At 40.2% G+C, this 13166-nt stretch overlaps 2 protein-coding genes across 2 annotated transcripts; one reads left to right on the top strand and one right to left on the bottom strand.

Moving 5' to 3' along the window:
* Positions 1 to 1284: 1284 nt before the first annotated feature.
* On the bottom strand, positions 1285 to 8443 carry amt (aminomethyltransferase). The gene is made up of 9 exons (XM_035160386.2): positions 8179 to 8443; positions 5590 to 5757; positions 5039 to 5119; positions 4813 to 4944; positions 4639 to 4717; positions 4239 to 4384; positions 3807 to 3987; positions 3186 to 3341; positions 1285 to 2555 (listed from the first exon to the last, which is right to left on the bottom strand). The coding sequence occupies exons 1-9, from the start codon at positions 8311 to 8313 to the stop codon at positions 2380 to 2382; spliced, it is 1254 nt and encodes a 417-aa protein (XP_035016277.1). The 5' UTR covers positions 8314 to 8443; the 3' UTR covers positions 1285 to 2379.
* A 1488-nt stretch (positions 8444 to 9931) lies between these two features.
* si:dkey-20d21.12 (uncharacterized protein LOC556245 homolog) lies at positions 9932 to 13166 on the top strand. Its single transcript, XM_035159097.2, has 4 exons — positions 9932 to 10316; positions 11024 to 11164; positions 11735 to 11953; positions 12123 to 13166. The coding sequence occupies exons 2-4, from the start codon at positions 11032 to 11034 to the stop codon at positions 12257 to 12259; spliced, it is 489 nt and encodes a 162-aa protein (XP_035014988.1). The 5' UTR covers positions 9932 to 10316; positions 11024 to 11031; the 3' UTR covers positions 12260 to 13166.

Consider the following 13166-nt stretch of genomic DNA (forward strand, 5'->3'; position numbering starts at 1 on the left):
CAACCTGCTGAAGGTCGGACAGAGGAGGCTTAAACAAGAACCAGCTCATCGTGAGTGCTACTAAGGAAAAAAGAGCTCAAACCAACGCTTACATTGACTGCCTGGCCGTGCTCACGGCTAAAGAAATGGAGCTGAAGAAGAGTCGGGCAGAGACGCTCGAGGTGAAGCTGCAGCAGACTCGATCTGAGAGACTGAGCTGCAGAGAGGTGGAGGCAGAGACGAGCTGGAGTAGAGAGAAGGAGGTGGACAAGGAGAACCAAGCTCTGAAGGAGCAGGTCAACCTGCTGAAGGTCGGACAGAGGAGGCTGGAGGTGAAGCTGCAGCAGACTCAATCTTTAAAAAGCTCAGTGAGAGAGAGAACGAGCTGAAGTTTGTTGAGGATGTGGAGGAGAGAGGAGCAGCAGCTGGGGACAGTGAAGGTCTTGAACAAAGACAAACTCCTGAACCAGCAGACAATCATTGTACAAAGAAGAGAGGGATGTGTAGATAAAAGTTTGTCCAAAATATTATAATGATGTAAATATTGTAAATATGTTTAATTTTGTAAATAAATATAACAAGTAAGGTAACATCTACCTGTGTATGTCTTTCTGAATATAGATACAGGATTCATGGCTCTGATCAATTAACACAGTGTTGGAGTTAAACACATCGGTGTGAATGGTTTAGTGTGCTACTGTTCACAACAACACAGCAACACAAGACAAACAATGTTTCTTACATTTTTACTATTGGTTTTATTTATATATTAATTATGACAATAATACAATAATAATAACAATAAATGACCTCGTCATCAGTTAGTTTTCATATTTATTTTAACTGTTTGCTGATGATAAATGTAAGAACACGACATTAGGCAACCATCTGTTTTGAAAATCTTGAAGATTTCATTTTTTATTATTTATTTTTTTCAGGCAAATGAATTGGCTTTTTGAGGGCTTTAATTAAATATGTTTTAGCAAATTCAAAAATAAATTTTAGAGTATATTTACAACTGTATGTCCACACTTATTTTTGAATCCTTGATATTACAACATGTTAAATATTTTCAAATCAGAATTCAGCATTTCAGTAGTTAGAATTTTGACCCAAGAGGGAATTATGAAACCAAATACTTTTTTTAAAAAGAGACATAATTCAAACCTTTTTTTAACCAAAAGTTTTCCGTAGTCACATCAAGACAATTTCATCAAACATTTAAAAATGTTCCTATTATTTGATGATTTCAAGAATGTTTTTATACACAAAAAAAGACATAAGAATAAAAACTGTGGGTCACAATGCAGAGAAAATTGCCTTTATTGAGGAAAAGATATTTTAAAATGTTGATATTAAAATCCACACTCATACATACATTGCACTTTCAAGCAGTAGTATTATTTCTATCTTTAGTTATCATTATTTTAATAAAATATGACAAAGTGATCCACAAAAAGTCAAAAGTCAATGTCCTAGTTTAATAAAGAAATTACATTCTATCAGTAGTCAGAGATAAGACAGTTAACATCTTTAAACTAAGTTAGACTATCATTGTACCACACCTGGAGTAAACCTAGAGTTTATATGAGGAGATCTGGTGATTGTTCAAATCAACAGAGAAAACCACAACTCCCTAAAACAAGATCATTGTGAGAAAATCTGGTCATTAACACAAAAAGCCAACTGGACAAACTGGACTAACATGTTTGTGTTGATTAGCACATTCTCAGGGGGGGGATTTAAGAGTTGACAGGATTACAAGCTGGCTCCGTTTTGCCCCTTTAATCAAACTAACAGTAATGTCAATAGAAATCTGGCCTACTTACATTTTAAACACCTTAAAAAAAAGAAAAATGCTGATTTAATGTATAAAAAAAACGTTTTGATTTTCTTTTTCTTTTGGTCCAGCATTGACAGATACAAATTGCTTCATAATTCATTAGAAAAACCTATATTCTACAACAAAAGGTTGTATTAATACTTGGTGTTGAACTTGGTATATGAAGCACGTTTACAGAGCATCTGTTCACATGTACACTGTGGTCATACATTCATTCTCAGACTAATTTATTCCACGCATCTCATGTATAAACTGTTCACAGCTCACTACCCAACCATCAGCAAGTGAAACCATGTTAGTGTACACTGTGTTTCTTCAAAAAGCACATGTAGAATACTGACTGACTGTATGTCGAGTGACAGTCTCATTAGACCAGTACACACATACACAAACACTGTATTTCATTACAGTTTGAGAATCAACTTTTTCCAGTCTTCCATTGGTGCTGCATTTCTGGAGGTAATCAGAAGGGGGCAGCATTTCTTAACAAGGGACAGAGTGGAGTAATGCTCCAGTGTGTGTCTATGTGTGTGTGTGTGTCTATGTACATGTTCCTCCTATCCTGAGTAGTAGTTAGTGGGGACAAATGGCATCTTGCTGACGGTGGCCGGCACTGCTTTCTTCCTGACCTCGACCTGGATGTTTGTTCCGTTCTTAGCGAATGCAGCATCCACGTAACCCATGGCAACGTTCTTTTTCAGGCAGGGAGAGGGGCAGCCACTGGTCACCTCACCTAAATAAAACAGTGAATGACAGGTCTTTAAATCTCTTAGAGAATACAGAATACACCATTTTAGAAGAAGTTTTAAGTTGGTCCTATTTTGCATTGGGAATTTGCTTGTCTACTTTGTACTTTACTTGGACATTAGATTCATTCATTCAGTCAATAAATTCTGGCTTGAAATCATCAGGATTTCTTTCAGTGCATCACAGAGGTTCACGCATTTAAAAAACAACGTGACAACATGAAAATAAATAAAACTACATTTATATTTATCACATTCACATACACACACACATATATACATTCATATATACATATATATATTATATTATATTATATATTACATAATGTATGATGACAAACAAGACTAAGCAGTTACAATCCATTAGGCGACAATGTGTACGATTTGAAAATGTCTGACTGTAGCAACCCCACAGGATCATAGAAGACACTTTATGAACAAACTCTGCACATTGTGGCCTTAAAAAAACAAACAATTTCCATAAGTGGTGGAACTTTGGCAAGTGCATTTACTTTGGTGTAAGTTCTAAATAATAAAAGTTGAATTTATTGTTTTATGATTCTATAAAATTCTCAATTCTCTTATCTCACAGCTCTGGACAAACGGCCGCTCCTCACCTATGACCTTCCCGTCAGGGCTGAGGATGGGTGTGTGCTGCCTGACAGGCGGGCCGGTGGACACCAGACCGACTCTCTTCCTGGCCGTCTTGGCTTTGATCTGGGGTACGATGATGTCAGCACCAGGGAAATCCTTCGTCTGTCGTCGACGTTTTCCTGCGAGAGAGAAGACAAAGTGAGTTATTCCACAGAACAGGCTGAACAACAAGATACACACGTGCAGGGTCAGCGAAACCTCAAGTTTAGTTTGGTCAGGTTTGCCAAAAATGCTCTTAGATTTCAATGAAAATGGTCTGAACTTTGCTTCATCAATTTTCACTGGGATTGTTTCATTTTTCTAAAAAGAAACTTTGCCTACAATCCCATTACAACTCCTTACAGGGGGCTTGAACACAACAACATGAATGGGGACTGATTTACATCTTAAGATAGCAGCATTGACATATAAAATACATGTTTAAATTACAGAATTACAGACAGAAACAATAGTTTCAACCCTTCCAGGTCTTTGGATATATTCATATGTATTTATACAAATTCCAAAGACAACTGTGTACTTAAAATATGACTTTTATGTTTTGCATAGATACAAATGTTATGTAATTAACACTTGAACCTCACCTATGGTCCAGACCAGGGTGGCCTCCACAGGTGTGGTAGTCTCATCGATGTCGTTGCCATAGAGACAAAGCCCGGCTTCAAGCCTCAAACTGTCCCTGGCGCCCAGACCAGCCAGCTTCACCTCGCTGTTCGCCAGCAGCTTCTCCGTCAGCTCCACCACTCTGGACTGAGGGACGGAGATCTGACAGACACACCCACACACACACAAGGAAGCTTTAATGGCTGTTATGAACTGGAAACAACAAATTTTAACTTTAGAAGTGTTTGCTGAGAGATTAGTGAGATGAGTACTTGGAATGTTTAACAGTGTTACTAAGGGACATGGCACCATGTTAACCAAGTTGCCCAACAACAAACAGGAATACAGTTTTGATTGACAATTGTGTCCATGGTCAAAATCTGCTGTGAAAGAAAAGTTTGACAGAAGCTCACCTCCACTCCGTCCTCTCCAGTGTATCCACAGCGAGTGACCCTGCAGCCAGGAACACCAAACACAGTGGCCAGGGCGGAGGTCATGAAGGTGAGTTTACTGAGGTCCTCCTTCAGCCCCTCCTGCAGCACCCGAGACATGGACGGGCCTGAAAACATACAGCTTATTATTAATCCACATAACCTGAGACATGGAGGGCGGAGGAGGACACACACACAGAGGAGGTCAAACAGTAACACTGATAAAGGATTCATAGAGGAAGGAGGGAAGTAAAACTACAAGAATACGTGAAAAAAAAGTGAAACAGAAACATCAGGCAACGGAGATATACCAACAAGGACAGACAGAACATTAGAGACAAGGGTGGACGTAAGGAAGGAAGGATGGAAGTAAGGATTTTACCCTGCACAGCAATCAGTGCCTCATCAAGAAACTCCAGATCCACATCAAGACCCGCAGCTTTGAACTCTGCCAGTCTGGTCTACAGGCAAAACACACACACACACACACACAGTTACTATCAGTCTCCCTGACTCCAGACCTGTCACTCTACATACAGTGTTTGTCTGCATTTACCTTCATATGAGCTGAGTCCTTGTCGGCACAGCCAGCGTTGGAGACGACGTAGAGGTAGCCCAGGTCTGTCCTTGTCACTATGAGGTCATCAATGATCCCCCCTTTCTCAGTGGTGAGGAGGGACAACGTCCCCTTGGGGGTGAGGGAGGAGAGAAGAAGACATAACCAAGTGGACAAGCAATAGTGAGTTGACGCAGGTTCTCAGTGACACACCCCTTCATCTCACCTGGTTGTCCTTAAGTTCTGCAACATCTGCAACCACCAGAGACTCCATGAACTTCACTCTGTCTTTGCCATGGACTTTGGTCTGACAGGGGAAAACAAAGGGACATGATTAAATATAGAAATAGGAATAGTTTTATGTAGTCATGGACTGTCATCTGACTGATTACAATGTAATCTATGATAACACATGTCCCATATGTGATATGAAAGCTTACACGTGTGTATGCACATGTTTAGAATATAAACTGTATATAAAGATGGCCTGTTCCCCAAAAGTGAAGCCAAGGAGTCAAAGAGTCTCGATTGCCCCCTGTTGGCTGGATGCAGAGTGGGTCTTGAATCCTGCCTCCTCCATGTTAGTGGACATGACATTGACATTGCTACATCAAAATGATGTTGTTGGAACAAGATGGCAGCTTTTGTATATGGGATATATTAACTTTATTTGTGGATAGTGGGAGGAAGTGGAGAGGCTTCGTCCATCTTTATGTACAGTCTATGGTTCAGAGGTGCATGTGTCTGTCTGCCTGTGTCAGTTTACACTTGTCCCACCTGCAGCATGTGGCTGACGTCGAAGATGGAGCAGTGCTCTCTGGTGTGCATGTGTGAGGCGATGTGGCTGTCTTTGTACTGGACAGGCATACTCCAGCCTGCAAACTCCACCATCTTCCCCCCATGTTCTCTGTGGAAGTCAAACAGCTGAGTCTTCTTCCAGGTCGCCTGGGGGAAACACAACACTGTGATGAGTGTACAAAATAACAGAGACATTCAAGTTCCAGAGTTTTAATACAGTAAAAGAATTACCTCCGCCAAGTTTATATTGTCGCCGCTGTCTGTTTGTTTGTCAGCAGGATCACATAAAAACCACTGAACAGATTTCCATATAACTTGGTGGATATGCTTATAAAGAACCCATTTAATTATTTAGGAATAGTGATCATCAGTTTTGTAGGGAATAATTCAGGTATCCTGGTGAAAAATCAGGCACATTAGGGAATTCAAGTTGCATATTTGATGCTAGCCATTCTAGTTTTAATGGTTATAAGTAATAAACATTTTTAAAAATGTATCTTAAAGGTGGGTTAAAAATGGGATTTTTGCAATTTCATATAAGTGCATAACTGTTTCACTGTTTATATTTTGTTTACATTGTACAAATGTATACTTAGTTCCTTGTCTGTATTTTGTATTTTCTACTTATTAACACCTTAACTGGTTGTGTATTTCACTCTTATGTAACACAGTAAATTAGATATGATAAACTATCTTATTGATATATTGGTGTATCTGAATGTTATAACAAGTCAACTCCTATAATTGAAAAAAAATTCTTTTTTTACAATTAAGGAAAAGTTTGTTTCCTTAATTGCAAACAATATACCAATTTGTGTATTTATGTATTATGAAAATGTTCTCTGTTGTGAGGAACAGTGAAGGTCTTATCTCTGCCCTGGAAGTACAGAGGGAAGGAGGGAAACCAGATGTCCTCCCTGATCAGGTCTCTTTCAGTCCCACTGATAAAGCTGGTTAATCTATTACAGCGTGTTCTGCAAATATCACAGTGATGAGGGACTTAATAATCACACATTTGTTAAATATGCAGCTCAGCAGTTTATAGCCTGATCAAACAGTCAAATGTCAGGTCAGTCAGTTTCCACACTCATCATTTTCTGTTCTTCACACCCCAACGTCTGACCTTTGAACCAGCCAGTGAAAGGTGGGGGGGCTTATCAGCACAGCACAAGCAGCAGTGCATTATGGGATATAGTGTGTCGGCATTCTACATCTATCTAGACTCAACTGCATTTGGACCAGACTGCTCAAGTCCAAAGTCGGCTGTCAGACACACACACTCACACACACACAAATTTCAACAATCCACATCGGCACTTTTACATTGTGCAACATTCAGAGATAAATCTCAGCTGATGAATTAGGTTCGACTGATTATTTTTCCACATCCATGAACAATATCTTAACAGCTTGATAAACTACAGAAATCATACATTTTGACTCATTATACACACCCCTGCTGTGTATTTCATTGATAACCTAATCTGTGAATGAATGAATGAATAGATCTCACTACAGAGTGAGATAACAGCACGTTAAATAAGCAGCAGCTCAGACGGGGCTGGCAGTGCTGCAGAGTCAGTGACTCGTGGTTGTAATAAAATCATGGTGTGCAGCTCAGCTCAGTGAAGTGAAGCAGGCAGACGGCGGCAGGAGGGTCTGCTGGGACAGATGCACATTATATCTGCATGAGCTGCTGCGACACACTCCTGCCACACAGTCCTATTACTGGAATGTAAAACAAATCCCAAAAAGAGGAAGTCAGATTATTATTGTTACATTGTTACTAAAGTTGAAAGTGGAACATAGCTCCTCCAACACTTTCTCCACTTATATCCTAAATAGCTTTGAATAGGAGCCAGGGGCAAAGCATAAGATCAGCTCATATTAAACCTATTAATGAGGTCAATATCACACATGATGGTGCAAACATTAATTAAAAAAGAATATTATGAAAGAATTAGATAAATATATTTTGAGAAGGTACATATATGCATATGAACTCACCAACAGGACTACGGCTGTCACGATATCAAATTTTGTTGGACGATATATTGTCCCAGAAATGATTGCGCTGATATTATTGAGACCCTTTTATACCACGGATATTATGATAATATAATTGCATAATAATGCAAGTGCACCATTTTGAAGCGCAAGTAACTTTTCATTCTAAAGAGTATTCAGTCTGACATTGGTATTAGGATTCAAAACAATAAATAAAACGGTTATAATATAACCAGACAGAAACAAAACATTCAGTAAAATCGACTCTGTTGACAAAAAATAAATATGAAACATTTGCCACAGGGTGTATGTCAGCAGCTCTGTAAACTGGGTGCAATGGTTAGATGAGCTGTAGGTTTGCATTTGGGCCACTTTTACTTTCAGATCAGTATGATCATGATATCATGACAGGACACGTATGGGTGAGGCTGTAGTTCACCACAAAGCAAAGCTCATCTGTTCAGATCCTCCAGTCAGGAACCTGTGGTTGAACTGGCTGCAGTCTGTCTTCAGTACTTAGCAGAACCAGTAGCGGTAGAAGTAACGTTTCACTCCTCTCACCTCTGCACTGGACGCCGGTCTCTGCTGCTGCCTCCTCCCCGCACATCCAAGCCCGGCGACCCGCAGCAAATCGTCCCGTGAAACCCGCAACGCGAGCCCCGAGCCCCCGACCCCGACCAGCCCCCGAGCCCACATGATGCCGCCTGAGTCCCCGCTGAAGAGTCCCACTCACACCCGGTGCTCCTCAAACTGCAACACTTCCGCTGTGCGACTCAACTCTGAGGACTGAACACTGAGGATCCTCTCCTGACCAAAACACGTGAAGCAACAGCGACGGAGGGGAGGCGCAAAGGCTCATGGGAAATGTAGTCGATGAGTCTGTTTTCTCTGCAGCATGTTTAGGCATAGTAGAAAGTTACGTTTATTATTATTCTTATGGACAGTGTCGGCTTATGCATATATACTGTATGGTATATGCTTATGTAACGGGTGTCCCTGTCTTAAACAGTCTTTATTTTAACCTGGTGACACTTATATACTGTATGGTTTGTGCTTATAGAATGTGGTGTTTTTGCTTACAAGGTGTATGGTTTCTGCTACAGACTGTGGGGTTTATGATTATAGCGTGTAAGGTTTATGCTTATAGAGTGTAGTTCACGCTTATAGACTAGGGTTTATGCACATAATATGTGAGTTTTTTGTATATAAAAAAATGTATGGTTTGTGTGTGTATAGACTGTGGGGTTTATGCACATAGACTTTATCCTTTATGCGTATTGAATGTAGGGTTCATCCTTATATACTTTATTGTTAATGCATATAGACTGTAGGGTTTATGCATAGTAGATAAGATAAGATAAGATAAGATAATCCTTTATTAGTTCCAAAATGGAAAATTTTGCAGCAAGAGTCACAAATAGGTATCAGTAAGTAATAACAAGTAACATGCAATACCTACGTGTAAGGATAATAATACTTAAGTGTAAGGAAATATAAAAAACATAGAGAAATCTGAATGGAATAAAAACTAGTATATACAGTGTAAAAAACAGGAAAACACATGTGCAGTGTGAGAATAGGTACAGTGAATGGATTGCACATGAACCATTGTATTGCACAGACAGAATGAATATTGCACAGTTAAGTTAAACCTGAGTTAAAGTGCAGTCCATAGAAGGTGTGTGTAGTTCTACTGGGAGCAGAGCTGGTTGTACAGTCTTACTGCTGCAGGAAGGAACCACCTCACCTTCAGACGCTCAGGGTGGATCAGTCTGTCGCTGAAGGAGCTGCCCAGTGCTGTGATGGTGTCCTGCAGGGGGTTGTTCAAAAATAAAGACTTTATCGTTTGTACATATATACTGCAGGGTTTAAACATATAGACTGTATGATTTAGGCATATAGACAGCAGGGTTTATGCATACAGACTGCCGCAGCTTCTCCAGGGCCACAGACTCTCTAGTCTTGTTTATGCTCATCGCCATTGAAACACCACATTCACCCTCAAAAAGCAATAAATAACCGCTTATATAATATCTGTCAATTATAAAACTGTGTTAATTTTGCATTTGAATCCATCAAATGAGGTCAGAGAAGTTTGTTCCACTGTGACTTTCCTCCCTGCGGTATTTGTGTGTGTGTTTATCCCTGTGTATCCCATCATGCTCTCCACCAGATCATTGAGTCATCCTTTGGCCTGAGAAACTAATAATACCCCCTGTCTCTGCTGCTATTTTGGGCTCTGAGGGCCTGCAGGGCTGGGTGTGTGCGAGAGCATGTTTGGGGGGGTAATGGGGCTGAGAAGACTTCACCTCCCTCTCCATAGCTCTAGCTCTCTCTACCTCTCTCACTGGGCAGCCAGGGTGGGCTAAATTGGAACACGGACACACACAAACATAGCTGGTAGAAGAGGGTGGCACTGGGGGCGTCCTACAGTTGCTCAGTGACACACAAGGAGTGGGAAGCAAAACCTGGAGGTTCCACGTGGTTTCACACGCCAAGGATTCTATTGGAATCACTTTTTCATTGTTCAATCGTGTGGATATTTAACTGTCATATTGCAGCTCCTGTTGCTGCAGATGCTTCTTTTTGGCACTTGAGCGTCTGGGTGTGAGACTGGTTTAACAAGAGGAGTGCTAGACAAGAACAGACCAGGAGAAACCCATACAACCGAACACAGCTCTTGTTCTTCGTGACAGAAGGTTAGTGTGAAGATTGTACAGTTTTTTATCTTGTAATATCTTATAAGACCCAGTCTGTCTACAGTCAGGTCGGCTGTAAATCAGTTCATTGATCATCCATTCATTCAGTAGGTTAGTCATTAGGTGCCTGTCCCGTACTTTGGCCCTAATTCAAATTCCAGTAGCATTGTGCCTTTATGGGGTTGACAACCAGCTCTAATAATAGTTCTGATAAATCAGCTTCTCATATAACCAATATGTTTTGTCTTCAAATTAAAGGCAAACAGATCTGTTCCCCCTCGAATCCCCTCGACCCACTGCCCTATTTTTATTTCCGACAGAAGTATTTCTTATTCCTTACATCCCATTTCTACCACTGTCTTAGAGAACCCACCATATTCTATATTATTATTTCTATTAATTACATTGATATGTCTGGATATTTGAGATTTTGAGTACAGGAAACTCGGTTCCAATAGAACTAACAATCCCAAAAAATCAAAGGGAACGGCTGTAAAAATCTGTTGATTGACTGTGTATTACCACATCATAAACAGCTGCCATGTCTTCACTAGTCTTATCAAAAGTACTTTGCCTCTTGGTCTTGCAGTGCTTTGAAGAAGATATATCGTCCAGATATACTAAATCTAGTAAAAGAAGTGTTGACTAGTTGAGTGCCATCTTGACTCATGTGATCCATGTCCTTATCCTGAATTTTCCCTCTAGAGGAGGCGAGATGTCAAGGCCTCCTTCACAGACCACCCCTCAGTTCTACAGAGTCAGTGAAAGGGATCTCACTGAGATCGAGCTGCATTCTGTGGACTCCATCAACGATCTCCACCGGACACACCCCGAACACAGCCACAAAGGTACACACAAATACTGTGAAAACAGCCACAAAGGTACACACAAATACTGTGAAAACAGCCACAAAGGTACACACAAATACTGCGAACACAGCCATAAAGGTACACTCACAAATACTGTGAACACAGCCACAAAGATACACTCACAAATACTGTGAACACAGCCACAAAGGTACACTCAAATACTGTGAACACAAAGAAGTACACACACAAATACTGTGAACAAAGCCACAAAAGTACACACACAAATATAACGAAGACAGCTGTAAAGGTACATGCATAAATACTATAAACACAGTCAAACAAAGAACATACACCAATACTAGGAATGCAGCCACAGAGGGACACACAGAAATACCATGAATACAGTCGCAAAGGTATACACATAACTATTTTGAACACAGTACACAAGGGTACACACAGGGACACACACCGAAGCAGAAATTTATCAAAAAGCTAAAAAGGTACATCCACCTCAAAAACACAACAAAAGGGCACAAACACACGGTCCAAACACAAGGAAGTGACACAAACAAAGGGGACACTGACTGAGTCCACTGTGTGTGATTTCAGGGGTGAGGCCTCCTCGTCCTGCCTACACACCTTCTTCGAATGGGAACCTCTACACGTGTGATCCGACAGGTGTCAGTCAAAGAGGCCATCCAGTCAGCAGCAAATGGCAGAGCCGTCTGCAGGACATGTTGACTCCCAGTTCATCACGCGCCTACGCCATGGGCTGTGCTATCATCACTTTGCTTCTACTTACAGTGTTTCTCATTTTCTACTTTTTGGGTGAGATTTCATATTGATTCATTTTCAATTGTTCCCCCTGATATACTCCTTTATGTATGGATTATACTTTGTCGTGGTATTTGTCCATTTAACAGCATGTCATCTGATTTGATTTAACCCAAAATGGACAGACTGACATTATGCTTGTGTGTGTCTGTTCCTTCTCCAGTCCAGCAGGGCGGCGCAATCCAGATGTTGACAGAGGCAGTGAAGGAGAAAGAAGCTGCTGCCTCAGAACTGTCACTACTGATCCAAGAGCTGCAGGCACTGAGACACAACCTGACGGCAAGGAGAGGGGAGACATGACAAAGATATACACAGAACCACAACATGCACATGAACACACACACTTTAAATATGGACATGTGACATGGGACAAACTGCAGTAAAACTGTGTTTTACACTGAAAATTCTCTTGAAGCGGAAACATTTGTCAAGACGTTCTCTCAACGTATTTGTGTTTCAAGATGAAATGCATGACATAGAACCGTGTAATTAAGAGAAGTTTCTAAAACTTTCCATCTCAAAGTCACATTATTAAAACAGCATGACTGGTTGGATTAAATCAATTGAGTTGGTTTATCTCGTGATGTTACGTCACACATTTAACATTTACAGAAATCTAATTCTTCATGATTGTTTCTCAAACTAACAAGTGGATTTAAATTGTTGCCACTGTGCCACACATAGTGTTTTAATGAACGGACTCTCTAGCTTGTTTTGTGCTGTCAATCACTTTGTGTGAGTAGGTGTCAGTGATATTTCACTATGAGCATCACTGAAAAAATCTACTCGAGGATCAATACACAGCAAAAAAGTGATGGACTGTGGAAAAGGAATACAGATATTATTAATGTAGACGGTATTGTTATCTGAGTGTGTATTTATTAGCACTGGATAGTAAAAATATATGTATTTAAAATGTGTTTATGAATTGTGTGTAACCATGTCATAAAGCAAAGACTTTCACTGAGATTATATCTCCTGAACGAATCTCTGTTCTCTGCAGATAAATTAAAATCTAATAATGAACAAAGCTGAGAAAATGCTTCAGTAAGTAACACTACAAGTGAGAAAATGGAGGAGAATGAACCAATGATGTCAGAATCTGTCATTAATAAAATAAAATCAACAAATAATGAGATGTTCATGCAAGCGTTTGTAAAATTTAGTTTTATGTGATTTCCACGTCGTTTAAAAAGAAAAAGCGAAA

The sequence above is a fragment of the Hippoglossus stenolepis genome, chromosome 6 (genome assembly GCF_022539355.2).
Source record: "Hippoglossus stenolepis isolate QCI-W04-F060 chromosome 6, HSTE1.2, whole genome shotgun sequence".
NCBI classification, from domain to species: domain Eukaryota; kingdom Metazoa; phylum Chordata; class Actinopteri; order Pleuronectiformes; family Pleuronectidae; genus Hippoglossus; species Hippoglossus stenolepis.